Raw genomic sequence first — 26,770 nt, 5'->3', positions numbered from 1 at the left:
ATTGTTGAACTTCTGTGTAAAAGGACAAGTTATGCTTTAAAGGGCAATTTTAAATGTTTCTACCAACCATTCTCCACACAGCTGCCAGAGTGATCCTTTTATAGCAAATCCTATTACTCCCTTGGTCTCAACTCTTCATAGTATTCTATCCTATTCCAATAAAATCCAAAATCTAACCATGGCTTACCAGACAATACATGATCTGGCTACAAGCTGAGTTCTGTCTCATTTCTCTAATTTGATGTGCTCCAGCCACACTGGTCTCCTTACTTCTTTTCTTTTTTGTGGGGAGGAGGAAGTGAGATTCAATTTCCTTTTTTTTTTTTCCGAGACAGAGTCTCACTCTGTTGCCCTGGGTAGAGTGCAGTGGTGTCGTCAGAGCTCACTGTACCCTCAAACTCCTGGGCCCAAGGGATCCTCCTGCCTCAGCAACCCAAGTAGCTGGGACTACAGGCACACCACAATGCCCAACTAATTTTTCTATTTTTAGTAGAAATGGGGGGTCTCACTCTTGCTCAGGCTGGTCTCGAACTCCTGACCTCACCTCGGCCTCCCAGAGTCCCTAGGATTACAGGTGTGAGCTAGCCCTTATTTTTTTTCCATGACAAACAAGTCCCTGGCTGAGGACCATTGCATTTGTTGTTTCTTTTCTTAAATAGTTCCCCTCTAGAAATCCACAGTTTCCTCTTTCATTAAATGATTAGATTTCTTTTTATGTGCCTCCTATACTGAGGCCTTTTTTATCTCCCCTAACCAAAAGAGAATCCCCACAGCACTCTTATCCCTTTATCTTGATTTATTTTTCCATAAAATTTATATTACTGGGAATTATCTATTATTTAGTAATATGTGTACTGCTTATTGTCAATCCCCGCCACTGTAATATAAGCTCCATGAGGCAGAGACTTTGCTTTGTTCACTGTGAATTCCCAGCACCTGTTAATGAGAACAGTCTGCTCATTAAATATTTGTCAAATGAATAAATAGATTTTCAGGATACATCAAATGTTAAGATATCCTATCATACACTTATTGACATGATGCATAGGAAAATGGAAGAGTATATAACAAAATCTTACTGTTTATTTAACCTGGTGGGAGGGAGGTAGTTTTCACATTATTTTTCATTCATGTGAATTTATTCATTTATTTATTTTTACAATGAACTTGCATTACTCGTACATCAAAAAAGGATCAAAGGGGCCACACAGGCAGAAAGTGTAAATGGATTCTAAAAAAGGTTGGGCAAATTTATCAAAGACACACTTCTAGATAGATACAACAGCATAATGGTTAAGATAAACCATGGTTTGAATCCCCTTCCCCAACACTTCCTAGTAGTGACCCCAAGTTATTTATGTGGCAGTGCCTAAATTTCATCACCTGGAAAATGGGGATAATAATAGCTGCCTACCCTCGTGAGTTTCAAATGAGACCATATGTGTAAGCTGCTTTGTACAATGTCTGGCATGCAGTAAGTACTCAACATATGGTAGCTATTATAATAATCATTAGTAGTAGTAATAAGAGATGTTGGGACATACCTAGCCCTCAAGATTGACATCAGAGTAGACCACCACATCCTGTCATCATTGCGCCTCAATTTGGGCCTCTGAAGCCCAAAGGGGATGGTTCTTTCCAAAGAAGACAATTTCGACGTTCCAGAAGCATCTGAATGAAACGTACCCTCTTCACCCTTTAAACCATTCAGTCTGTTTAATCCATGAGCAGCACTGAGAGGCCCGGACTGGAGAGGCGGCCACGGCTCGCCGTCCTTGGGCCCAGTCCCTCAGCCTCAATTTCCTTTGCTGCAATGGGGTGGTGGTGGGAATGTTATCACAAACCCTGACAGAATCGGCCCGCTAGGCCTCACCGCACTCCGCAGGGGATCGAACCGCACGATGCACGGGGAAGCCTCTGGCGACGGGCCACGCGCCACACGGGAAAAGTAATTACGGGTGGGACTCAAAAGTCAGGCAAGCGGATCAGCCCTATCTTCCCAGTCCTCAGGCCCAGGGACTGTGGCGGGCGCGCGCGGGGGCCGGGGAAGGAGCAGAGGGGGCGGCGGCGGGCGCTGGGTACCCGGCGGGGGCCGCCAAGGCCAGGGGCGGGGATGGGGAAGGGGCGGAGGCGGCGGGCGCGCGGCAGGCGGCGCGCTCGGGATTGCGCCGTCCGGGAGCGCGCACGTAAGCCCGGGGTCGCGGGCGGCTGGCAGCTCCTGGGCGCGCAGGAGGGGGACGCGGTGAGGTGAGCCGCGAGGCAGAACAGGGCAGGCGGGTGGCGGGGCGCGAGCCCCTCTAGCGGGACTAAGGGGAAGCGGGGACCGCGAGGTGCAGCGGGGGAAGGAGAAGGGGGGCGGGCTGCGGGCCCCGGCGGCTGGCGTGGCGGCGGCTCCGGGCCACGCCGCGCCGTGGGGGAGGGCGGCGCGGGGCTGGGCCTGACCCCAAGGGCCCCGCCCCGCGTCTGGGCGGTGCTGCAGTGTTTCAGCCTCGATACTCTTGTCTCTGCAATGGAGCGCGTAATTCCCGTGGTAACAGCCACTGTGTGTAGTGCCCCTGGCCGTCCACACCCATTGAATTTCCTGGTAGGCCTTCCAAAGTAGGTATTTTAACTCCATTTTGGAGCTGAAGCTCAGGTAGAATGACTTGCCCAGGATCATACAGCTAATAAGAACGAAGTAAGGATTTGAACTTTGGCTCCAAAACTTAAGAGCCTGGACCTTTCCTTTGTACCACGCTGAATCTGCCGCTCACAGTACCTTACTTCCTCCACCTAGCAACTAATTTGAATTGGGCAAATATTAATTTGGAGTTAGTGCCCATGCTCCCATGGATGTTAGTGTTAGAAGAATGTGGTCTCTTGTGAGAGGAAAGGAGGACAGGAAAAAAGAAGATTCTGCTTATTGCAATATTGTGCTTTTTGACGTGGAGTATTTATCAGAGTGTGTTCTACCCGTCCTTTACTTGACCATCTGTATTTGAAATGACACTGCTGTTCATTACCTGTAAGACATTGTGCAAGTACCACAACCTTTCAGAGCTTCTTTTCCTTTCAAAAGGCAGCTTGTCTCAGAAGTTTGTGAGGATTCAAGGATAATCAACCAATACCTGGCATATGGGAAAAGTTCTGTAAATATTGGCCATTATTTTATTAGTGGGTACATGATACACTCTTGCCTAGACTCATTTTTCTTCAAAGACCACCTTTGCCTGGGATTACAGGAAGACCCACCTCACCCCAAAAAAGAAAAGTTCATTGACAGCCATGTTATCTGAGTGTTGCATGCACTTAATGATGAATTATTTCCCAAGCTAGAAATATCAGGGTGAAAGAAATCACTTCAGGAAAACTAAAGTGAATTAACCTTTTGTAGAACTAACAGTTATTTGTTCACTACATATGTGTTTACTGAATTTCTCCCGTGTGCTTGGCACTTTAAAAGCATACAGATTTGTATTGGATGTATTCTGTGCTTTAATTTAGTCTAGAAGTGGGGGGGGGGAATATATGTTCAGAAGTAATCCTCACAAAGTAGAATGTGAAAAATGCTAGAAAAGACAGATAAGGCCGGGCGCGGTGGCTCACGCCTGTAATCCTAGCACTCTGGGAGGCCGAGGCGGGTGGATCGCTGGAGGTCAGGAGTTCGAGACCAGCCTGAGCAAGAGTGAGACCCCATCTCTACTAAAAATAGAAAGAAATTATATGGACAACTAAAATATATATATGCAAAAAAATTAGCTGGGCATGGTGGCACATGTCTGTAGTCCCAGCCACTCGGGAGGCTGAGGCAGTAGGATCGCTTAAGCCCAGGAGTTTGAGGTTGCTGTGAGCTAGGCTGACGCCACGGCACTAACTCTAGCTGGGGCAACAGAGTGAGACTCTGTCTCAAAAAAAAAAAAAAAAGACAGATAAAAAGCTATGGATGTATAAAATAAAGAGGGATGTTTCTTGATTTAGTGTGAAGTATTAATATGATTTCATTTCTGCCTTTAAAGAAGATACTGGTACATTGTACTGTACATGCCTATTATGTATTTGTTGAAAGGGTAAATTAACAAACAAGTTTATGCTGTAATAGATAGGATCCAGTAACAGAAACTCATTCAGATTAAAGTTTTGTTAGAAAGAGAAGTGAGAGAAGAGCTACACAGTTGGGCCACCTGGGGGTAGGCATCTGATCAGCCAGAGCTCCTGGCCCAAATTCTTTGACTAGTAAGTGACTGAGCTCCAGCTGCCTTCTGTCCTGCATGTCTTACTCAAGATCCAGATTTCTGGAAGAAGAGATGTGGTTGCTTTAGCTTCTTTGGGAGCTGGAGGATGGGGAATTGTGATTGACAACCCCACCAGTACCATAAGAAATGTGGGAAGGTCAGTTCCTCAAAGGAAAGAGGGCTAAGGAGAGAAGTGATGCTAGGCAGAGAAAGCCAACAGTTGTTTATTAGAGATATATAGCATTTATAGAAGGCTTACTATGGGCCGGGCACCGTGCTGTATTATTTATATGTATTAGGATATTTGATTATGACATTTAATTCTCACACAACTCTGGGAGGTAGGGTTATACCCATTTTACAGAGAAGTAAACAGGTTTATAGAGGTAAAATAATTTGCTCAGCATTACAAAGCTAGGATGTGGTAGAGCTAATAAATATGTTGTATATCTTCTCTTTATTTTGTCCCTTTGAATTATTTTCTGATCCATGTGCCACTTTCGTTTGTTCACAGAGAGTTACCAAGCTTTGGTGTATATGTGTTGGCCAGTTCTGAAATCTTGAAGAAGCTCTGCACTGAGGAAGATCAAAGCAGCAGTCTTTGCCAATTAGGGAATGGACCGTTTGGGTTCCTTTAGTAGTAAGTACAGTGGGAACAAGTCTCAGGTGAATATTAATAGCAAACTGAAGTGGAAGTTGATCCAGAAAGTTGATCTTTGAAGTTAAGTAGTAAAGTCCTGTGAATCTGATCCTAAAGGAATTACAAGAGTTTCAAATCAGGCCGGGCACGGTGGCTTATGTCTGTAATCCTAGCACTCTGGGAGGCTGTGGTAGGAGGATCGCTTGAGCTCAGGAGTTTGAGACAGCCTGAGCAAGAGCGAGACCCCTGCCTCTACTAAAAATAGAAAAAATTAGCCGGGGGTGGTGGCTCCTCCCTGTAGTCCCACCTACTCGAGATGCTGAGGCAGTAGAATTGCTTGAGCCTGGGAATTTGAGGTTGCTGTGAGCTAAGCTGACACCAGGGCACTCTAGCCCAGGCAACAGAGCGAGACTCTGTTTCAAAAAAAAAAAAAAAAGTAAAAGAATATTAAATCAAAATAAAATCAACCAGTGCTTACTGATTGCCCACTGAACACATGACACAAACATATCACCCGTGGTCTTAGAAGAAAACAAAGCTAAGATGGACCAGGCATAGTATGATTAACCTGTAGTTAGACTTAAAAAAAGCAGTGGGATTTCTCTTTAAAACTAATAATATGCTTCAAGTACTTTGATAAGGAATAATGTCAGTGATTGCCAGGAATGGTGGTGTATACCTATAGTCCAGGCTCCCTTATTTACCTATTTATTATTAGTATATAGGCAGATGAATTCCTATTTTTTCAATGATTTATGATTTATTAATATACTTAATTATTTAGGTCCTCAGATTATTCCAGATTTGGCCACAGGGAGCCCCTCCAAATGGGCACCTGCATCTTTGTGACATCTTTTTTTTTTAACATCTTCTTCCTTTTTTGGTGTAACTAAATGTTCCAGATGCATCTTTTACCTCCCCTGCCTCAGTCCTGGAATCAGCCACTTCTCTGAGGAGTCCTAGTCCTTTCGGAGAGTAATAATGTCTGACCAACATCTTGTCACTGCTCATTGCTACTAGAGTATCTTTGCATCTTGGCCCTTTTGGCCCATAGAACTAGGAGATACATGCATGTATATGCTATATACATATATACATATATATCAATATACGTACCTATTCGTATACACGTTTATGTATGCATACATGTACTTTTTAGAAATCGTGAGTTCACATTGATACCTTCAGTTATCTTCCCAGGCTTTTCTTCTTGTCTTCCCTAATTCCTTATTCACGTTTCTTTCTTCGTCAGTAAGAACCCTGGCTCCTAGCCACATCAACACATTTACTCATTTGTTCAGTCTTCCAAAATTATTTCAGGATTACTTTGTACATATCATTACGTAAAACAGACCTATTTCCAAAAGCTCGGGATTTATTTGCAGTCCTTTCCTGTATTACCCAATACTGAGGGTATATAAGTTACTTGGAGTGATTTTTTTTTTCTTCTTCAGTGTGATTATAGTATTCTTCTGAAATACTATTTATTGGGTACTCCTGTTTCATTTTGCTTTCAATTTTCCTTTCCCATCTTTACTGATTTAATTTTATTTTTTAATATGTAGAGCATAAATGTGGTTCCAAAAATCAAAACTCTGCAAAAAGATATATTTGGAGAAGTGTGACTCCCTCCTATGTCTCTTCCACTTCATTCCAATACCCCTTCCCTAACCCCTTGTATTAATAGTTATCCAAGTTCATTGTTTTTGGTTTATCTGTCCTTTAATTCTTTTTGCAAAGATAAGAGGCCATAGTTTTTAATATTCTCTCATTTCTTACGGAAAGATAGCATACTATATATGCTCTTTTGTGCTTTTTTCCCCCCACTTAACACTATCTCCTGGAAATACTATATTAGTTTATAGAAATTATCTCCATTCTTTTTTATAGTTAGTACTCCATTGTGTGGATGTACCATTAGTTTATTCAAATGTTTGCTAATGCTTAGACATCTAAGTATTTTGCAATTACAAATAGTATTTCAATGCATAACCTTGGAGATATGTATTTGTGTATTTTTGGAGGTGTATATTCAGGGTAAATTCCTAGAAGCGAGATTGCTGGGTCAAAAGATAAAACCATGCATAATTCTGTTTAGATGCTGCTAAATCTCCTCTGTAGGAGTTGTACTATTTTGCATTCCCACCAGCAATATATTTGAGTGCCTAGTTCCCCACAGCCCAAGTTAGAAAGTTTATTGTCAAGCTTTGGAATTTTTGCCTATCTGATGGGTGAGAAATTATGTCTCAATATAGTTTTAACTTTTATTTCTCTTTTTATGGGTGAAGCTAAACATTTTTTTCATACCTAAGTCCTTTTTAAAGTAGAGACAGGATCTTGCTCTATTGCCCAGGCTGGAGTGTAGTGGCACAATCGTAGCTCACTCACTGTGATCTCGAACTCCTGGGCTCAAGCTATTCTGCCACCTTAGCCTTCTAAGTATCTAGGACTGCAGATGTGCACCACCATGTCTGGCTAATATTTTTTCTTTTTTTTTTAGAGATAGGGGTCTTGCTGTGTTACCCAGGCTGGTCTTGAAATCCTGGGCTCCAGCAATCCTCCCACCTCAGCTTTGCAAGTGCTGGGCTTACAGGTGTGAGCCACCGTGCCTGGCCCTCATTTTTATGTCTCTCTTTTTTCCCCCAGATTACCTCTTTGTGTCTTTTGCAGTAGGACTTTTGGTCTTTTTTCCTCTCTCTCAATTTTTAAAGTTCTTTGTATAGTAAGGATTTCAGCCCTTTATCTCTGATATATTTGCAAATATTTTCTTTCAGTTTACTTGATTTTTTACTTTGTTTATGATGTTTTTGCCAAAAAAAAATTTTTTTTAATATAGCAAATTTATTAACCTTTTGTTTCCTCTGGATTTTGAATGATGGTAGAAAAGCCTTTCTCTACTCTACTTCAAAAAGGTATTCTAAAATACCTTTTTGAAAGACAGTTGGGTTCTAGGTATCAAAAACCTCAGCAACTCCCTGTACACACAACAATTCTAGTTTTAGGAAAATATTTCCTGAGGAATAGATGTGAAATGTTGTGCATACGAAGATCTCCGCATTGTTTATAATAGTGAAAAATTGGAAACAACATACATGCCCACCAGTAGGGAACTGGTTAGATTAGTTGTTTTCAACCTTATGAGACCCAGTGATTTCTTTTTGTAGTGTATATATATATATTTTTTTATTTTTAGAAATGGAGTCTTGGTCTGTCACCCAGGCTAGAGTGCCCTGGTGCAGTCATAGCTCACTGCAGCCTCCAACTCCTGGGCTAAAGCTATCCTCCTACTTCGGCCTCCCGAGTAGAGTAGGTAGGACTACAGACACGAGCCACCATGCCTGGCAATCTTTTTATAATATTTTAAAATCCCCTTTTATTATTTGGAAATGAAATACGTAGATTATATACATGATTTGAAAAAATAAAAATAGTAATGCCCTAACTATAATAAAAGAGATAAAAGATAATTTATAATGAAGTGATACAATTCAAAAATAATAAAATGCGTATCTCAATATGTTTAGACATGATTACGATAGAAGACATAATGACTTAAGCAGCCAAATGCTTCTACCCATATGTTGAATCACTGTGCATCTTACAACTATAAATGCAGAATGATTCAGTTGTGTTGTATTGGTGACTAAGAAATACCATAAGCTTGAATAACTCCTGGTAAAGTTCTGAACAAAACAAGATACAATCTCTCCTCTAGGATTACATGTAATTGCCTTACTGGAAATTTCAGTGTATATTAAAACTGCCAAAAATGTTTTATTCTCTATATAATGTAGAATTAGGTTCTAGGTCATGTAGTTAGGAGGTTTTTCATCTACTTGAATGTCTAATGGGACATTTGAAAGTTGTGCAGGACACAGGTCAATTTTTTGTTGTTTAGGACTGTCTTCAGCATTGCAGGATATCTAGAATCCCTGGTCCCTACCTGTAAAGTGCCGGTAGTCATTGTGGCAACAAAAAAGCACCTCCTGAGATTTCTAAAATGTCTCTCTAGGAGGGTAGTTGAGAACCATTAGGTTAGATAAATGATACAATGGAATATTATTCATCCATTAAAAAGAACAAGATCTGTGTGTACTGTCATGAATAGATGTCCATAATACATTGTCAAGTAAAAAAAACAAGATACAAAACATCATGTATAGCATCCCACTTTTGTTAAATATTTAGACATAAACATAGAAGGCTGCAAAAATATTTTTCAAAATGTTACTAGTGGATGACATTCTTTATACTTTGATTGTCTGAAATTTTAAGAACTGTAAATTGGATTACTTTTTTGCAAAATAATTGCATCTTGACATAAGGGTTTAAAACCTCTGGTCAGTAACTAATGCTTTTCTTTTTTTTTTTTTGAGGAAAGTTTGAGGAAGGAGAAGCAAGCTTGTATCATTAACAGGAAGTGAGGAAGAGGGTGATTTGGTAAAAATTGGCATATAATACTTAATATAAAACAATTTTTGTTCTTCCATGCTAAAAGTTAAAATGGGAGAAGTGAAGTAGCTGCTGTTTCCTATATTTAATTTGAAGCTACCGCCAGGAGTACCTTTCTTCTTTCTGTTATTTTCCTCCATGTCTTTATTTAAAAACAAATGAATGATAATCACCATTTGGAAGAGAGAAAAGTGCCTTGAAGGGTGTTTCTTGGACTTTAGGGAGGAAAATGCTATTAAAGAATGTGAGAAATCTTGCCCTGGGCTGAACAAATTGGATCCGTTCATCTACCTTAAAAGACTTTCTTTACTTAGACTCTTGTGGTTGATTATAGGGAACAATTTTGCTAGGTTTCCCTGACTCTAGAGAGGCAGAGTTTGAGGCATATGGGACACATATATCTGCATTTTTATGACTTTAGGGAGTTTGGATAGTTGTCCTTGCCTGAATATTTTGGAAGGATACTATTGTCTTTGGAACTGGAAAAAGGTCTGCTTATGCTCTGTGCTTATCATGGGAGAAAGGGAGGAAGATTTCCTGGGTCTAAATCCCAACTAAAATATCAAGTATATCCCAAGACACACATATTTGAAGGAGTTTTCTTTTTTTTCCCCAACTTATGAAAATTTTCAAACTTATAGGAAAGCTGAGAGAACAGTACAGTGATTATTTGTATGCCTACTACCTAGTTTCAGCAATTGTTAACATTTTGTCAGATTTGCTTTATATGTATATGTTGTGTGCAGGTATGTCCATTTTATCCTCCTGGAAAAATAAGTTTCCAGTATTATGAAACTTCTAGTTTAAAAATGTGTGTTTGTAAATTTCTCTGGGAGGGCCATACCTGCTTACATGCTGTTTGAAGTAGTGAGTACACTGTAGGAAGAAACAATGCTGCTCTGAAGTATTAATAAAAAGCATAATTTTTGCTTTTCCTTATTTGTGATGAACTCATCTTGTTTCCATGAACTTTTCAAGGCAGCTCAATACCTGCATAGCCATTTGCAGATTTTTACCTTTTTGCACTTTTGTGCCAAGATAATCATAAGATTATTTTGAAGCTGGTGTATTTGTTTTCTCTGTGTTCTAGGTGATCCTTCTGATAAGCCACCTTGCCGAGGCTGCTCCTCCTACCTCATGGAGCCTTACATCAAGTGTGCTGAATGCGGGCCACCTCCTTTTTTCCTCTGCTTGCAGGTAACTTGCTCATGCTTTCCTTTCCTAGTCTAGTTTTATGATATAGTAATTCAGAGACTGCTATAGATTGCTCAGGAGAACCACACCTTATTAAATCAATTCCTTCCAGTCAATCTTCCCTTATGCATTTTACCAGTGAAAAGTTGGGGAGCAGAGCAGATGGATACAGACTGTTGATTATTCCACAACTGTGTATCAACCTAATGCTTAACACTGTTTTTGTAAGTAAATTTAAAGTATTGGGATTATAGGAAAGAGAACTGGAGGATTATTCCTTTTGATGACTCTGTTGTCTTCCTGAAGAGTGAGCTCTGTACAGGTGACAAAGGAACAAACCATTTTGTGGGTACTAATGATAGTAATAATGCTAATTATAAGTGCTTACTCTGTGCCAGCCACTATTTTGAGTGCATTACATGAATTAACCCTTAAATCATCACTACAATCCTATGAAGTTAAGTATGATTGGTCATTTTATAGATGAAGAAACTCAGGCCAAGAGAGGTTAAGTGTCTTGCTCAAGGTCACGCAGCAAATACTGTATTTTATCAGATCTAAGGCAATATTGATTATAAGAAGCATGCCAATTTCAGAAGTGTCAAAATATAAAAATGGCTAATGAAAGTTGTGATATACTTTTTTTTTTTTTTGAGACAGAGTTTTGCTCTGTTGCCTGGGTTAGAGTGCTGTGGCGTCAGCCTAGCTCACAGCAACCTCAAATTCCTAGGCTCAAAGCGATCCTCCTGACTCAGCGTCCTGAGTAGCTGGGACTAGAGGCACAAGCCATAACGCCCAGCTAATTTTTTCTATTTTTAGTAGAGACAGGGTCTCACTCTTGCTCAGGCTGATCTCAAACTCCTGAGCTCAAGTGATCCTCCCACCACAGCCTCTCGGAGTGCTGGGATTACAGGCATGAGCCACTGCCCCCGGCCATATACTTTCGATTATAAGACGAATCCTGATTTCAGAGTTTTAAAATATGAAAAAATATGTCTTAAAATTGCTGAAATACAGTAAGTATGGAATTAGGATTCAAATTTAGGGAATCTGATTCCAGGGCTCGTGTTCTTATCCAAGAAGGAGTTGTCCTGGGAAAGTCTTTTTTTCCAGACTTTTTTTTGTGAGGACCACTGAAAAGCTGTGATCATGAAAATACCATTCTTAGCAGCTGTAGATAAGATTAAATGAATTCTTAAAAACTGTTCACTAGGCCAGGTGCAGTGGCTCACACCTGGAATCCTAGCACTTTGCTTGAGGCTGGGAGTTCAAGACCAGCTTGAGCAAGAGCAAGACCCCAGCTCTGCAAAAAATAGAAAAATTAGCCAGGTATAGTGCCGTGTGCCTGTAGTCCCAGCTACTCAGGAGGCTGAGGCAGAAGAATTGCTTGAGCCCAGGAGTTTGAGGTTAAAGTGAACTATGATAACGCCACCGCAGTTTAGCCTGGCGAACAGAGCAAGACCCTGTCTCAAAACAAAAAAGAAAGCTTGTCACAAGAGTACCCACAAACCATCTTCTATCTTTTAATAAAACATTTTAAAAAGGTAGCTTTTGGTAACTTAGTTTTTCTTTCTTTGCAGTGTTTCACTCGAGGATTTGAGTACAAGAAACATCAAAGTGATCATACTTATGAAATAATGGTAATGATGAAGTTGGGAATTTATGTTCATTTTATGTTCGAAACTAATGGGAATTAGTTTTTCTTCATGTCCAAGTGTCTTTCCCTTTTCTCTTTTCTTCTGAATTTGGTAGTCGTTATCCACTAAGTTTTTTAGGGTTTTGTGGACCTACTAAGGTATTTAAGTACAAAAATAGTTTTATGTACTAAGATTTTTATTTCAAATTTAGAAGATATTTAAAGGAAGTGCTATTTGAGATATTGATATGAGAATAAGAGGTGTGCTGCTTTTTAGGCTTCTTGATAAACATGTAGCCAATGTGCTGTCCCTATGTGCTAATAGTATTTTTATGTGGTTCATGTGGGCAATGGTTATGTCTGGCACTCCATTCCTCTTCCTTGGGAAAATTAGTTACTGTCTGAGAATTAAGTTATAAAATGAACACAGGGAATGAGTTAATACATAAAATCACTGAAGAGGCAGACTGGTTTATAAACGAGAGCAAGACTTGACTATAATTTGATTGAGTGTATTGCCACCTCTAAAGAAGGAATGAGAATGTTGGTATTATCCTTCCAAACCCTGGGTGGTTTAATGAGCCAAAGTAAATATCTAGTCTGCTTGATAGTTATGTATACTTTAAGATAGTTTTGTCAGTTATCAAAACATATTAAACATATAACTAAATCTCCTAGTTTACCAAGCAGTTTTCTGACATTTGGCCTCCTGTGTAGTTTTTCTTACATGAAAGAATGCTGGCTGTCTTGATAGTAATAATTTCACATTATAGATTAATCTGTATTAGTTTTCTGTTAACTGCTATAACAAATTATCAAAAATTAGGTGGCTTAAGGTAACACAAATTTATCTTACAATTCTGTAGGTCAGAAGACCATTAGGTTCAGCTCATTTGTTCTAGGTTCCACAGGCTGAAATCAAGGTGTTGGCTAGCCTGGGCTCCTACCTGGAGACCCTAGGGGAGAGTCCACTTGGCTTGTTCAGGCTGTTGGCACAATTCACTGCCTTCAGGCCGGGCGCGGTGGCTCACGCCTGTAATCCTAGCACTCTGGGAGGCCGAGGCGGGTGGATCGCTGGAGGTCAGGAGTTCGAGACCAGCCTGAGCAAGAGTGAGACCCCGTCTCTACTAAAAATAGAAAGAAATTATATGGACAACTAAAATATATATATACAAAAAATTAGCCGGGCATGGTGGCGCATGCCTGTAGTCCCAGCTACTCGGGAGGCTGAGGCAGTAGGATCGCTTAAGCCCAGGAGTTTGAGGTTGCTGTGAGCTAGGCTGACGCCATGGCACTCACTCTAGCCCGGGCAACAGAGTGAGACTCTGTCTCAAAAAAAAAAAAAAAAAACAATTCACTGCCTTCAGGACGTAGGAATGATGGCACTGTTTTCCTTATTGACTATTGGCCAGTACTTGTTCTCAGCTTCTAGAGGCTGCCTGCATTCCCTGGTTCTTACTCCCCTTCCTTCAGCTTCAAAGCCAGTAGTAGCATAGGAAGTCTTTGAGGGTCGTTGATGAAATGCTGGGAATCTTTCTAACCTCTCCTGTGCTGAATCTCCCTGGGTGACTTTTCTGCCTTCCTCTTCTACTTTTAAGGGCTCTTATGTGATTACATTGGACCCATGTGGATAATTCAGGGTAATCAGCTGATTAGCAACCTTAATTCCATTTGCAAAGTCCCTTCACAGTAGTACCTAGTTAGTGTTTGAATAATCAGGGGACAAGAACCTTAGGAGGAGGAGGAGGAGAATATCTTTTGAGTTCTGCCTACTATAGCACTGTAGTGTATTTATTTCAATCTCTTAAAAGTTTAGAAAGGGTGAATCAGCTTCTCTGAGCCTGATCATCTGTGGGATCCTCTTAAAATGAGTTTCTGGGCTTATAGTACGCAGAGTCAGATTCTAGACCACGATGAATCAAAGAAGAGCTACTTAGTAAGAGTTCTTTGGGAGCTAACTGGCTGGCCATCCTTTATCCATCTCTAAATACTTTTGGTATTTTAAAGAATGTTTTCACTAATTATAAGGCCTGGAGTAAAAATGTTTTTCCCTTTTATTAATTGCAGAATGAAGGGTTAGGAGAGAATGGTCAAAGTAGCTGTGGGCTTGAGTTGATTTCGTCAAGGTTATTAGATCTTCAGAAAGCTGGTTTATTCTTTCCAAATTCATACATGGATGTTTAGAGCCAGAATACAAATTTATTCATTGACATTGTGAAATAATTCCTTAAGCAATAATTCAGTATACCTTGGGCAGTTTGATTGTCATGCTTATTCACTGTAAGAAAGCTGACCGTGAGCATTCTTTAGCTGTTCCAGGCAGAGTGTCTTCTGCTTAATCCTGAAAACACTAAGTTTCACTCCACATCCACTTAATTCTGATTACATCATCTTTTCTCACATATTCAACACCAATACAAACACATTTCAAAGTTCTGTCCTTTACTTTGGGGAGCTTTTGGAGATTACTAATACATTCTTCCTTTTTTTTGCTAAGTTTATCAATTCCCAGTGAACCTTTCCTTCTATAGGAATGATGACCAAATTTTGGCTTTCCACACATGATGAAGACACTAAAAACTTGATTTTTGCATTAGAAGGCTCAGATTGCTTTAAATGGTTTTTAGTACTTTTGTCATCTCACAGTGTTGTATTTTGGGGAGTTACTCATGCTATGGTAGGTGGTGCATTATTCAAGATTTCTGAATTCTGTGCCTATTTTTGTCTTGTAATTCTTAGAACCTTGAACAAGTCAAGGCAGCTCTTTCTGCCACACCCTTTATATCAGTGATTTTTAAACTTTTAGTGCATAAGAATTACCTAGGAGCTTCTTATAAATGTAGATTTCTGGGCTCTGCCTAGAGATTCTGGTTCAGTAGGGCTGAGGTTGTGTCCAGGTGTTGAATAATATTGATTCAATGTTAAGTAAAACTACCTTATACCTTTTTTTTCATGGTATAGAAAGTTTTTATTGTTTAGCTCACAGTAAAGTTGGTAAGGGATAATTAATATTCTAATACATAGTTTTAGAAATAGCATAGTCTCTTCAACTAATGTGTGAGTTGTCGTATTTACATGTTGCTATGGTACTTGTTAGATTATGAATTTAATACCGATGTAGACTCTGAAATTTCTCTCTTGGATCTCATAATATCTCATGTGCTAGGCATATTCCTAATACATGCTCAGATAAAAAGTATTGCGTATTGGTAGGGTAATTTCACAAATCATAATAGGTTTTTTTGTCATTAACAAAAGATAAAGCAATTTCTAAATTCCTGTGTAATCTAAAGGATTCTTGTGTCACTTTATTTTTTTATTTCATTTTATTTAAAAAAAAATTTTTTAGATACGGGCTCTCTGTTGCCCAGCTAGAGTACAGTGCTATAGTCATAGCTCACTGTGGCCTCGAACTCGTGGGCTCAAGCAGTCCTCTTGCCTCTGACTTCTAAGTAGCTAGGACTATAGGCAACTTTCGTTTTTTTAATTTTTATTATAGAGAATTTCAAATTTCCACTAGAGAGAATGGTGTCTGGTTATCTATTGCTATGTAACGGCTACCTCAAAACTTCGTGGCTTAAAATAACAACCATTTTATTATCTCCCACAGTTTTTGGTTCTGGAATTTAGATCAGGAACAGTGAAGGTGGCTCTTGGCTCCACATGATATGCTGAGGCTGGAAGTCCAAGAAGCTTTTTTCTCACATCTCTGGCACTTCATAAGGGTGGCTTGAATTGATTGGGAGCTAGCTGAAACATCTTAACTGCCTGAGACCTGGCTTCTTCTGCAGATAGTCTTAGGACCACTCCCTCTCCATGTAGCCTCTTTACATGGTATTTCCAGCAAGGACGCAAGATTTTTTACTTGGTGGCTTGGGAGTGCAAAAGTGGAAACTGCCAAGCCTTTGTAAGCAAGTGACAGTTCCAGCCACAGTTCCAGCTCATGTTAAATGGGAAGGGACCACACAAGGATATGAATTCTAGAAGTTCATTAGAGGCCACCATTGTAATCAACTACCACACATAGTAAAATAAATTTCCATATATCCATCACTAGCTCTTAAAATTATCAAGTCATGGCCAATCTTGTTTTATCTAAACCTTCATCCCTGCAGACTATTTTGAAGTAAATCCCCCAAATAGTATATCATTTCATCTTTAAATGTTTTCTTGGGTCTCTAAGTAAGGCTAGTAACTTTTCACATTTCCCCAGTCAGCTCATAAAGGCTTAATTTTTAAACCCTGCCCCCTTTTCTACCCCTGAAACAACCACTGTTGTTACTTTCATCAACATAAATTACTTTTGCATATTCTAGAACTGCATATAAATGGGATCATACTGTATGTACTCTTTTGTTTCTGGTTTCTTTCACTCTGTTTTTGAGATTTATTTATGTTGTGTTTACTAATAGTATGTTTTTACTAATCATTCCTTTTAGTTATGGAGTAATAGTCTGCTGTATGATTATAGCAGAGTTTGTTTATCCATGCTCCTAGTTTTTGTTTGTGTTTTTTTATTTGAGATAGGGTCTTCTGTGTTGCCCAGGCTGGTCTTAAACTCCTGGCCTCAAGCGAGCCTCTCACTTTGGCCTTCCAAGGTGCTGGGATTACAGGCATGAGCCATTGTGCCCAGCCTGAACATTCTTGAATAAGGCTATCTATATATATTTTCATTTTTCTTGGATAAATACCTAGGATACCTAGGAGTGGAATTGTTGGGTGCCCGGCCACAGAGTAAATGATTGTTTTACATTTAAAGAAATGATTGAAAAGTTTTCCAAAGTGGTGGTATCATTTTATACGTCTGTGAACAATGTGTGAGAGTTCTGATTGCCTCTTCTGCTTGCCAACATCTGGCATCGTCAGTCTCATTCATTTTAGCTATTTTAGTGGGTGTGGCATGTTTTTGTTTTTTACTTTTTGCAGTTTGTCTTAATTGAGATTCAAATAAGGTTCATACATTCCAATTTTCCAATTGGTTGAAATGTATCTTCTATGTGGGTTTTCTCTCTCTCTCTCTCTCTCTCTCTCGTGTTTCTTTTTCTTTTCCTTTTTTTTTTTTTTTTGGTCTTATTTTTTATGATTTGTTTAAAAAATTTTTAAATTTTGGAATAGTTTTAGATTTACAGAGAAGTTGCAAATATAGTACAGAGAGTTCCCATATAACCTTCATTCTGCCTCCCCAAATGTTAACATCTTACATTACAGTGTACATTTGTCAAAACTAAGAAATGAACATTGCTACAATACTAGTAACTAAACTATAGATTTTACTGAGACTTCTCCAGTTTTTCTACTACTGTCCTTTTCTGTTCCAGGCTCCAATCCAGGATCCTGTGTTGCATTTAATCATCATGTTTCCTTAGTTTCCTTAAATCTGTGACAGTTTCTCAGGTTTTCCTTCTGATTCATGGCCTTGACAGGTCAAGAGTATTTTGAAGACTGTCCCTTAGTTTTGTCTTCATATATTTGCTATTTTATCATGATTAGATTTGGCTTATGGGTGTTTAGATGGAAGACCACAGGGGTGAAGTGTCTTCTCATTGTATCATGTTGGGGGTACATGACATCAGTGTGATTTAACACTGGTGATGTTATTAATAAAAGATGAACAGCTAGCCGGGCATGGTGGCACACGCCTGTAATCCTAGCACTCTAGGAGGCCGAGGCAGGAGGATTGCTTGAGCTCAGGAATTCAAAACCAGCCTGAAGAAGAGCAAGATCCCATCTCTACTAAAAATAGAAAAATTAGGCTGGTCCGATGGTAGTGGGTTATCAGAACTTATTAACATTACTGTCACTAAAGTTGGTATTCAACCCCCCACTGCTAAATTTGACTGGCTTTAAAAAAAAAAAAGTAAAAATAGAAAAATTAGCCGGGTGTTGTGGCAGGTGCCTATCGTCCCAGGTACTCGGGAGGCTGAGGCAGGAGGATCACTTGAGCCCAGGAGTTTGAGGTTGCAGTGACCTATGATGACGCCACTGTACTCTACCCAATGACAGAACAATACTCTGTCTCCAAAAAAAAAAAGATGAACAGCTAGATGTAAGAGATATATAAGGCAAGGTATGTGGGAAGGACACAGAGCTTACTTTTCTTCTCTGGGTACCTCCACGTGTTCAGCTGTCCAGAAGCTTCTCTCTCTTGTTTCTTATTTGTTTTATTTTTAAAAACTGGGTTATTTGTCTTATAGATGTTACTGTAGTCTGAATTTTGCTGATTAATGTGTTCCTCTGTCTTTTGTGTTTCCTGTCAATTAGTAGTTACATGGAATGACTCCTTGAGATCCATTTATGATCATAATTCATCAGGGATTGCAGAATAGTGATCATTTAAATCTAATGCTCCTTTGGCCAGACACAGTGGCTCACACCTATAATCTTAGCATTCTGGGAGGCCAAGGTAGGAGGATTGCTTGAGCTTAGGAATTCAAGACCAGCCTGAGCAAGAGCGAGACCTTGTCCTTACTAAAAATAGAAAAATTAGCCAGGCATCTTGGTGCATGCCTATAGTCCCAGCTACTTGGGAAGCTGAGGAGGATCACTTGAGCCCAGGAATTTGGGGTTGAAGTTGAGCTACAATGACGCCACTGCACTCTACCCAGGGCAACAAAGTGAGACTCTGTCAATCAATCAATCAATAAAAAAATAAAAAATAAGTAAAATTCCAATACTCCTTTTAATTAGAGTTAGAATATTTCTATAGAAAGAAACTTCTCATTATCATCTGTGTGGTCACCCTGAGTAAAGTTTGTATAGGAAAGGTAGGATAAATGCTGATTATTTCCCTTTAGTTACTAGTTTTGCAGATGTGACTTGGTTCTCTAGCATCCTCCAGATATTTAAAATTTTTTTTTTGTTTCAATTCTTTGCAGTTATTATCCTTATTGATGCTCAAAATATTCCATTTTTGCTTAGTAGGAGCCTCTGCAAGTTGGCTTCTGTATCCTTTTGACATGACCCTTATACTCTGTCTTTGAGAACTTCTTTGCTTTAAAGTATGACAAAATGTTCCAGTCTGGTCTTGTTCATTTTCTGACCAAGACCTGGATCCAGCCTTTTCTTTAAGGAGCCCTTGTTCCTTTTAGTGGGAATAGTATTTAAAGACTGCAAACTGGGCACTAGAATCACTTATTGCTCCTGGCTTGGTGGTCATTTCTAGACCTTTTCAATGAATGGTGTTAGGAAATTATTTTTCTTTTGAGGAAAAATACATCATGAGTTTATAGTAAAACTTTCAATTCAAATACGAGACTACAAGGTTTTTTACATAACCTCATAGATCTTACATCTGTATCTTTTTCCCAATCCCAAAATTCTACTTTCCATTGATGGCAACATAATTACTAATTTGATATACCCTATAACATGTACACATACAGTAATCTTAGAATCATTATTGATATATCAGCACTATAGAAAACAGTTTAAGATTTTTTTGGCAGTTTCTTTTGTTTTTAAGGTATATCTTAGAGATCTATATAATCAAATTATAGAGTTTTATGTATTTTATTTTATTTTTGTTTCTGTTTGTTTATTTTTTAGAGACAGGATCTTGCTGTGTTCTCCAGGCTGATCTTAATCCAGGCTGGTCTTAAACTCTTAGGCTCAAGCAGTCCTCTTGCCTCAGCCTCTTGAGTAGCTAGGACCTACAGGTGCATGCCGCTATGCCTGGCAAAATTACAGTGTTTTAAAATCACTTGAATAGTTCTTTTCTGTGCAATTCACAAGTTTGTTACATTTTGCATTTATTTCTTATGATTCTATAATTTAATAATTATGTATAATATTTATGTTTTCAAAGTCAAATCTACAAACATTATTCAGAGAGGTCTGGTTGTATCTCTGTCTCTCCTCTCCACCCTGTTGCCTTTCTCCCTCCCATAGGTGACCTTTCTTTTTATGTGTTGTTTTTTCTTCCACTTAAAATATACAAACACACACATATTTGTATTTCCCTCTTAGCTAAATGGGAGCATACTGTAATATGTATCTCTACCTTTGTGCTAAGTTTAAAAAGTGTGTATTTCTGCATGAGTTGCATGGCATTTTATTGGAGTCCCTTGTAACTAATGGTAGAAATAGGGGTGGAAGAGACGGACAACTTACAAGAACGTACTTTAGGTACTTCTCAATACCATGAGAATGACAAACGTTTAGCTATAAACTAGCACTACAGTTGAGGTTCCTAGGTTCCATTTCTATCACTGTTCTTAGGCTCAATTTTTTTCTCTTTAGACCTCAGATTTTCCTGTTCTTGACCCCAGCTGGACTGCTCAAGAAGAAATGGCCCTTTTAGAGGCTGTGATGGACTGTGGCTTTGGAAATTGGTAAGAGCTTGGTGTTAAGAGTTGCCCTGCTCTAGTGTGCTCAGAGAAGCAGCTACTTTTGAATGGTAAATAAAGGGAGGAGCCTCAGAATGGGAAAGCATATGGTGCTTTCCTTTCAACCCATGATTTAGAAAAGTTCTCTTCCCCTCTGCACGGTATATTCCAGTGCTGAAAGGCTTCACAAGGATATGGGATGTTTACTGGTCCATGACTGAGCAGCTTGAAAAGGCCACTTTGGATGTATTAACAATGGGAAGGTTGGTTGCTCCTTTCTGAATAATGGGGAAGTTTAGATTTATTAGTTATTGCACTCTTCTGATTTTATGAATTTTTCTTGGCTACAGATGCCCTAGTCATTTAAGTGAATCAGACTTCAGGTAAATGATCATAGCTTACCTAAGATTCAAGTTCCACAGACTTCCTAATAGCATTCTCTGTTTTTAGCTTTCAGACACCTACCTTAGTCCAAACTTGGCGGAATTGAATAGCACTCATTGCTGTTGTTGCCTTAGGGGTAATACCACCACTTTCATTTTTACCTTTTTGGGAGCACTTTCACACTGATGATTTATTTTGTGAACTAGACAATGGAGGCATTATTAAATGTATTTTGTTCACAAAGAATCTGAAGCTTAGAGAGTTAAAATGATTTCTCATGATTACATGGCTTATTAATGAAGGACTCTTAATTGGATCCTCCCTGCCCTGACTTGCTAGTGTATATAATCTTTCCTGGTGTTCATCAGAATACCCTATGTTGCCTCCATTATGTCCAGGGCCCTGAAGAACAAGACCTAGTTCAGTTCACATTTTGCTTGTATCCATTCATTCAGCATTTATTAAGCATCATAAAATATTATGTACAATGTAGAATACCAGAGAAGATAGAAAAATGATCACTTATGAGGAGCTTGCTTGTCATCTTTGGCCTAGTTTTTCATTCATTGCTTGCCAGTCTAACTCTCTAAAATGGGCTAATCCTCCCTGTCCTCTTTCTTTCTTAACAAAGACCACAAAAAAGAGTATAGCTTCTCTGTCCACTGTGGGTAAGACAATAAGTTTGGTCATGAGGTGCTGGAGTTAACAATTAAGAATGCATCTGGCCCTCACGAAGCTTATAGTCTAGTAAGGGAATTAAAATATATATACAGATGATTGAAGTACACAAAGCAGAGCACAATGAGAAGTACAGAGCCTTAGGAGAAGGGCAACTGAAGTGCTGTGAAAGAGAGAGCTTGAGGAGGGGACTTCGAGAGATTTCATTTCTGACTCTCCGTCTCTCTGTCACCTTGGCTAGGAGTTGGAGATCTTGAATATAAATCCTGGCCTTGTCACTTATAAGCTTTGTGTTCTTGAGCAAGTCTATTAATCCCTTTGGGCCTCATTTTTTCTCCTTTGAAATTGAGATAGTAGTAATACCCACACCACAAGTATAATACTAGGATTAACTTAAGTATGTTGTGAATGTTTCTAGCTCAGTGCCTGGCATATTGTAGGAGCTCTAGTAAAGAAGTGGTTGTTTATGGGAAGCATTTTGTAAACTATAAAACATTACGCAAAAATAAAACTATGCCTATGTACATTTTGAATGTTCTGAAATGGCTTCTTATATTTATAGCAATTCTTTCCCTAGGGCCTAGTTCACAGGGAAATTTACAGATTTTCTAGTCAACTTCCTTTCTTTTGGTGGAAAGGAAAGGCCTTTTTAGTGATTGTTGCCGTATCTTAGAATAGCAGGATTTAGAGCATCAAATTGCACCAATCTAGGTTTTATTAGTCTCATTGTTCCACTGATATTGTCATGATACCACTTTTGGAGGTATCAGTACAGATGTTATATGGATGATTTATAATACAGAAAGAACAAATGATGCTTTTACTATTATGTATAAATGAAAGCACTACTGCCTCCTTTTTCCTGTACTCCTCTAGGCAAGATGTAGCCAATCAAATGTGCACCAAGTCCAAGGAGGAGTGTGAGAAGCACTATATGAAGCATTTCATCAATAACCCTCTGTTTGCATCTACCCTGCTGAACCTGAAACAAGCAGAGGAGGCAAAAACTGCTGACACAGCCATTCCATTTCACTGTAAGTGCCTCCCTATTTTGATGAGAGATATTTAGCTCTTCCTTGGGCCCTGTTTCAGTAGCAGATAAATAGTGGTTTGATGACTTGGACAACTAACAAGCTTGTGGAAGATAGGAGGAGTTAGCATGGCAGCTGATGAAAGTCAGGGCCATAATGTGGCAAGGAGGGAACATAGATTCCAGGGGTCAGTTCTATACAGGACTTCGAAGTGCCTGAAGCCGATGTGTAGTTCCACCCATTCTGAATCCCTTGAACATATCAATTAACTTTAATGCTTGCTTCTTTAAAACGAGATGTCAAAAAGGGACCAACCTTTCCATGCTATTGTGAATACAAGCCTTTTTGCAATCCCTTTGGGGAGTTTATGATCATACATATGAGTTGCTTAAGAGAATCCAATATTTAGCTCATTATTATTAATTGCCCTCTGTCAAGTTTAAGAAGCAGTTGTTATTTTTGTTCACTTGGTTGTGACAATGATTGGCAAACTTTTTAATCTTGTATGCCTGTGGGACCAGTGAGTCTTTTAATAAAACATAACCAAAAACATGATGAATTATAAATAGCCATCTTTCCTTAATGACTCCCAAAGGGCAAGTAATGAGATATGAATCTTTTCCCTTTCCTTTTCCCTTTCCTCATACTCTCTAGAAATAGTTTTATAGATGACTAACTCAGAGATGGGTAATAATTCCTATTTTGATAGCACTTTGATGTTAGCACTTTGTTCTTAAATCTATTGAACCGTTGTTCCCAACAGCAACCCAGTGAGGTAGGCAGAGCAAATACTTTTGTTTTACACATAAGAAAATTCAGCATTTGGAAGGTTAAATAATCTGTGCAGGGTCATGGGACTATTATATATTAGAGCTGGGACTTAATTTTAGTTAACTTCCAAATCTAGTGTTTTTTTGTGTTTCTTCTTGCCCTCTCAGTTGGATGAGTTTTGTAAATTGAGATTGGTTTTAAGGGGTCAGGGAGCTGAGGCTGACAAGGTAGATACTTAGGTTCTGTAATATTAAAAGAGCCAGCCATGGTTTTCTCTGATTTTTTTTTTATTATTTAATATTATCATTATTATTTTTTGACATAGGGTCTTATTCTGTTGCCTGGGCTAGAGAGCAGTGTCGTTATTGTAGCTCACTGCAACCTCAAACTTGCAGGCTCAAGCAATCCTCCCAGCTCAGCCTCCTAAGTAGCTGGGACTACAGGTGTGTGCCACCATGCCCAGCTAATTTTTCTATTTTCTGTAGAGATGGGATCTTACTGTGTTGCTCAGGCTGGTTTCGAACTCTTGGGCTCAAGCAGTCCTCTCACCTTGGCCTTCTAAAATGCTAGGATTATAGGTGTGCGCCGCTGCGCCCTGTCTTTTTTCTTTTTAGGAAAGTGAAAATCAGGAAATTTCCCTGTATTTACTTAGAGAATTCCCTAAGTCTTAGTTTCCCTTTTTAAGAAATCAGTCTGTTTCCGTAATACTTTATTACTTTTTTCACTTTTTCCTTTTTAAAAACGTTTTTAATTTTATTTATTTTCTCAGACACTGTCTTTCTCCAAACAAAAATATTTGAGTGTAAATAAGGACTATTTTTGTGTTGCTTTTTTATGCTAATATTTTATTAATTAACTTAGAAAAATTCTAAATTCTTCCAGCTACAGATGACCCTCCCCGACCTACCTTTGACTCCTTGCTTTCTCGGGACATGGCAGGGTACATGCCAGCTCGAGCAGATTTCATTGAGGTAGGAGAAACATATTTTTAGCACAAGGTAGGAAAAACTTATTTTGTTTCTAATGAGGCTTGTGTCTCTTACCCATAAGTTCCATACCACTAAAAGGAGATTTTTCAAAGCACTGTAATTAATAGGGCCTTTAGGCAGCCACATTTTCTTGTATTTGAGTACCTTTTGTCATTTGTAAACATTTTCACATGTGGAACAGTAAAAGTTGTTTAAATCAAGAACCTATTTCTTAAGTTGCGTCAGTGCTGGGTTCCACTTCCTTAGTAGGTATGAAATTTCTGCAGTCTGGTTCTCATTGCACACCTAGAGGGTTTCAAGGTTGAACTATATCAGGAGTTGGCAGACTTTTTCTATTAAAGGCCAGATAGTAAATATTTTAGGTTTTGTAGGCCATAAAATTCCTGTTGTAACTAAACTTTGCTATTATTGTGCAAAAGCAGCATGGATAATACATAAACAAATGAGTAAGCCTGTGTTCCAATAAAACTTTACAAAAACAGGCAGTGGGCTGGAATAGTTTGCTGACTCCTGAACTGTATCTACAAGTATATGAAGAATGATAAATGTATATAAAAACTATATGTTCCTCATTCAGCCATGAAATTAAAAGTCATGTGTAGTCACAAGTCTCTTGATTTATCATCTGATCTACAACTACAGTGATTCTGGAGATAATTTGAAAGTTTAACAAACTACAAGCAATTTTGGTAGCGACACCCAGGTCAGCATTTTGTTCATGACAGGTGATATTGTAGAGCTGCCCCATAGACACTATCCCTATGAATTATCCTCATTGAATAGAATATGAACACATCTACCCATTGAACTGCATGAGCAATATTGGTGGATAAATAGACCCCTCAAAAGGTAGAGGAATTAATGTAGACAATTTTCTTACCTAAATACCTGAAAGTCTAATCAAAGTTAGATTTTCTTGGGAATGAATAGACTGTTTTTAATTTTTAGAACAATACATTTAGCTTCATTCCTGAACTCATAACTCTTCTCATTTTTTGTTGTCACTACTGCCTGAAAGCCTCTCAGATTTTTCCTATGACTTTGTATTACTTGTGGCAGTATCCTGGCCTTTTACTCTATTGAGCAATTTTTAACAAGTATTTGCTTATGTTGTTTTCTATTTGCTTCTAAAATGTGGGTCCTGTAAAGGCATTAATCAAAGATACTGGGTTTGGGGTGGGGACTTTTCTCTCCCCGAACAGGAATTTGATAATTATGCAGAATGGGACTTGAGAGACATTGATTTTGTTGAAGATGACTCGGACATTTTACATGGTAACATTTTATTTTATTAAGTGTTTATTGAGTGCAAACTATTTGATGACACTGTTTTGGGTGCTAGATGAATAAAATATGTCCCCTGCCCTCATGGAATTCAAAATTTATTGGTTAAGTTGCTGAGCTTACCCTATTGTTGGATTTTAACCACATTGAGTATGATTTATGATGATGGTAAGAGTATCAGTCATATAATAATAGTTGGAAATATCCCATCCCTTGGAGTGTGTGATCTTTTGACTGAGGTTAGCTTACATTAAGGTAATTGGTTAAATGGCCTTCACTTGCCTCCCTAGAGAGAAGGGAATCAGTATGAAGCCTTGAAACTTCAGTAGCAACTGCTGAGGCTAAATGTCCACTATAATTCGTTAACCCAAATTTCCCATAGCAGGGAAAAAGAATAGAAATCCTTTAAGGGTTTTTCGGACAAAATTGGGCATTTCTTGTTTCTTAGAATTCTTGAATTTTTGGCACTTCTTAATTCTAATCTTTGATTAGCCCCTTAAGGATTTATGTCAACTCTTTTATTATAAGCTAAGTGGTGAATGCCATAGGGCTGTTAAAAGTAGATGGCTAGACTTTCATTGAGTCCCTTTTTTCCCTTCTTTCCATTTTCAGTGGACTATATAAAATAATCCCCAATATTTTCTTTAATTTCAGTTCAGAAGTGAATATGATATAATAGATCAATAATGCTTTATTGAAGTCTATGTTCCCTAAACAGCATCTTCATTATTTCTGTTAAATTTACATCCCAGGCAGGAAAGGCCAATAAAATACTTTTGAATTATAAATCAAGTTTTCATATTGTTAGCTGGTATTCTGTCACTAGAAGGAGAACTTGATTCTCCTTTCCATAGTGGAGCTGCCTGGGTATTCGTTACACAAGAAAGAGTCCTCATAAAAATTTTACCTTCAGAATTTTTCTTTACGCATTTCTTGAGTAGGTTGTCTTTGGTTTTTTTAAGGTTTTTTTTTTCCAAAATTTCATTCCTTTTCTTCTCTCCCACACAACTTTAAGGAAAGTCAGAGTGACGTAGATCAAACTAAAAGAGGAAAGCTTAAAAGCACACTACTTTAGCATTCACTAAATCCATTGTATTTGTTCAGTCTTCTGTGTCAATCTCTTTTCAACCCCAGTGACTCACATTGTCGTTTGTCACCTCTTGTGTTGTTCCCTTG

General features: G+C 38.7%; 1 protein-coding gene across 1 annotated transcript in view; it reads left to right on the top strand.

Annotated features, from left to right (window-relative positions):
- Positions 1-2,192: 2,192 nt before the first annotated feature.
- Positions 2,193-26,770, top strand: part of TADA2A (transcriptional adaptor 2A) — a 47,510-nt gene continuing 22,932 nt past the window's right edge. Inside the window, exons 1-8 of the mRNA XM_069481055.1 lie at positions 2,193-2,247; positions 4,726-4,851; positions 10,394-10,500; positions 12,078-12,137; positions 20,372-20,463; positions 22,396-22,553; positions 24,204-24,292; positions 25,513-25,585. Coding sequence (XP_069337156.1) covers positions 4,827-4,851; positions 10,394-10,500; positions 12,078-12,137; positions 20,372-20,463; positions 22,396-22,553; positions 24,204-24,292; positions 25,513-25,585 — 604 coding nt within the window. The 5' untranslated portion in view covers positions 2,193-2,247; positions 4,726-4,826. The remainder of the gene's footprint in view (positions 2,248-4,725; positions 4,852-10,393; positions 10,501-12,077; positions 12,138-20,371; positions 20,464-22,395; positions 22,554-24,203; positions 24,293-25,512; positions 25,586-26,770) is intronic.

The sequence above is a fragment of the Eulemur rufifrons genome, chromosome 9 (assembly GCF_041146395.1).
Source record: "Eulemur rufifrons isolate Redbay chromosome 9, OSU_ERuf_1, whole genome shotgun sequence".
NCBI classification, from domain to species: domain Eukaryota; kingdom Metazoa; phylum Chordata; class Mammalia; order Primates; family Lemuridae; genus Eulemur; species Eulemur rufifrons.
Note: the sequence above shows the minus strand (reverse complement) of the source record. Positions and strands in the feature narration are given on the sequence as shown.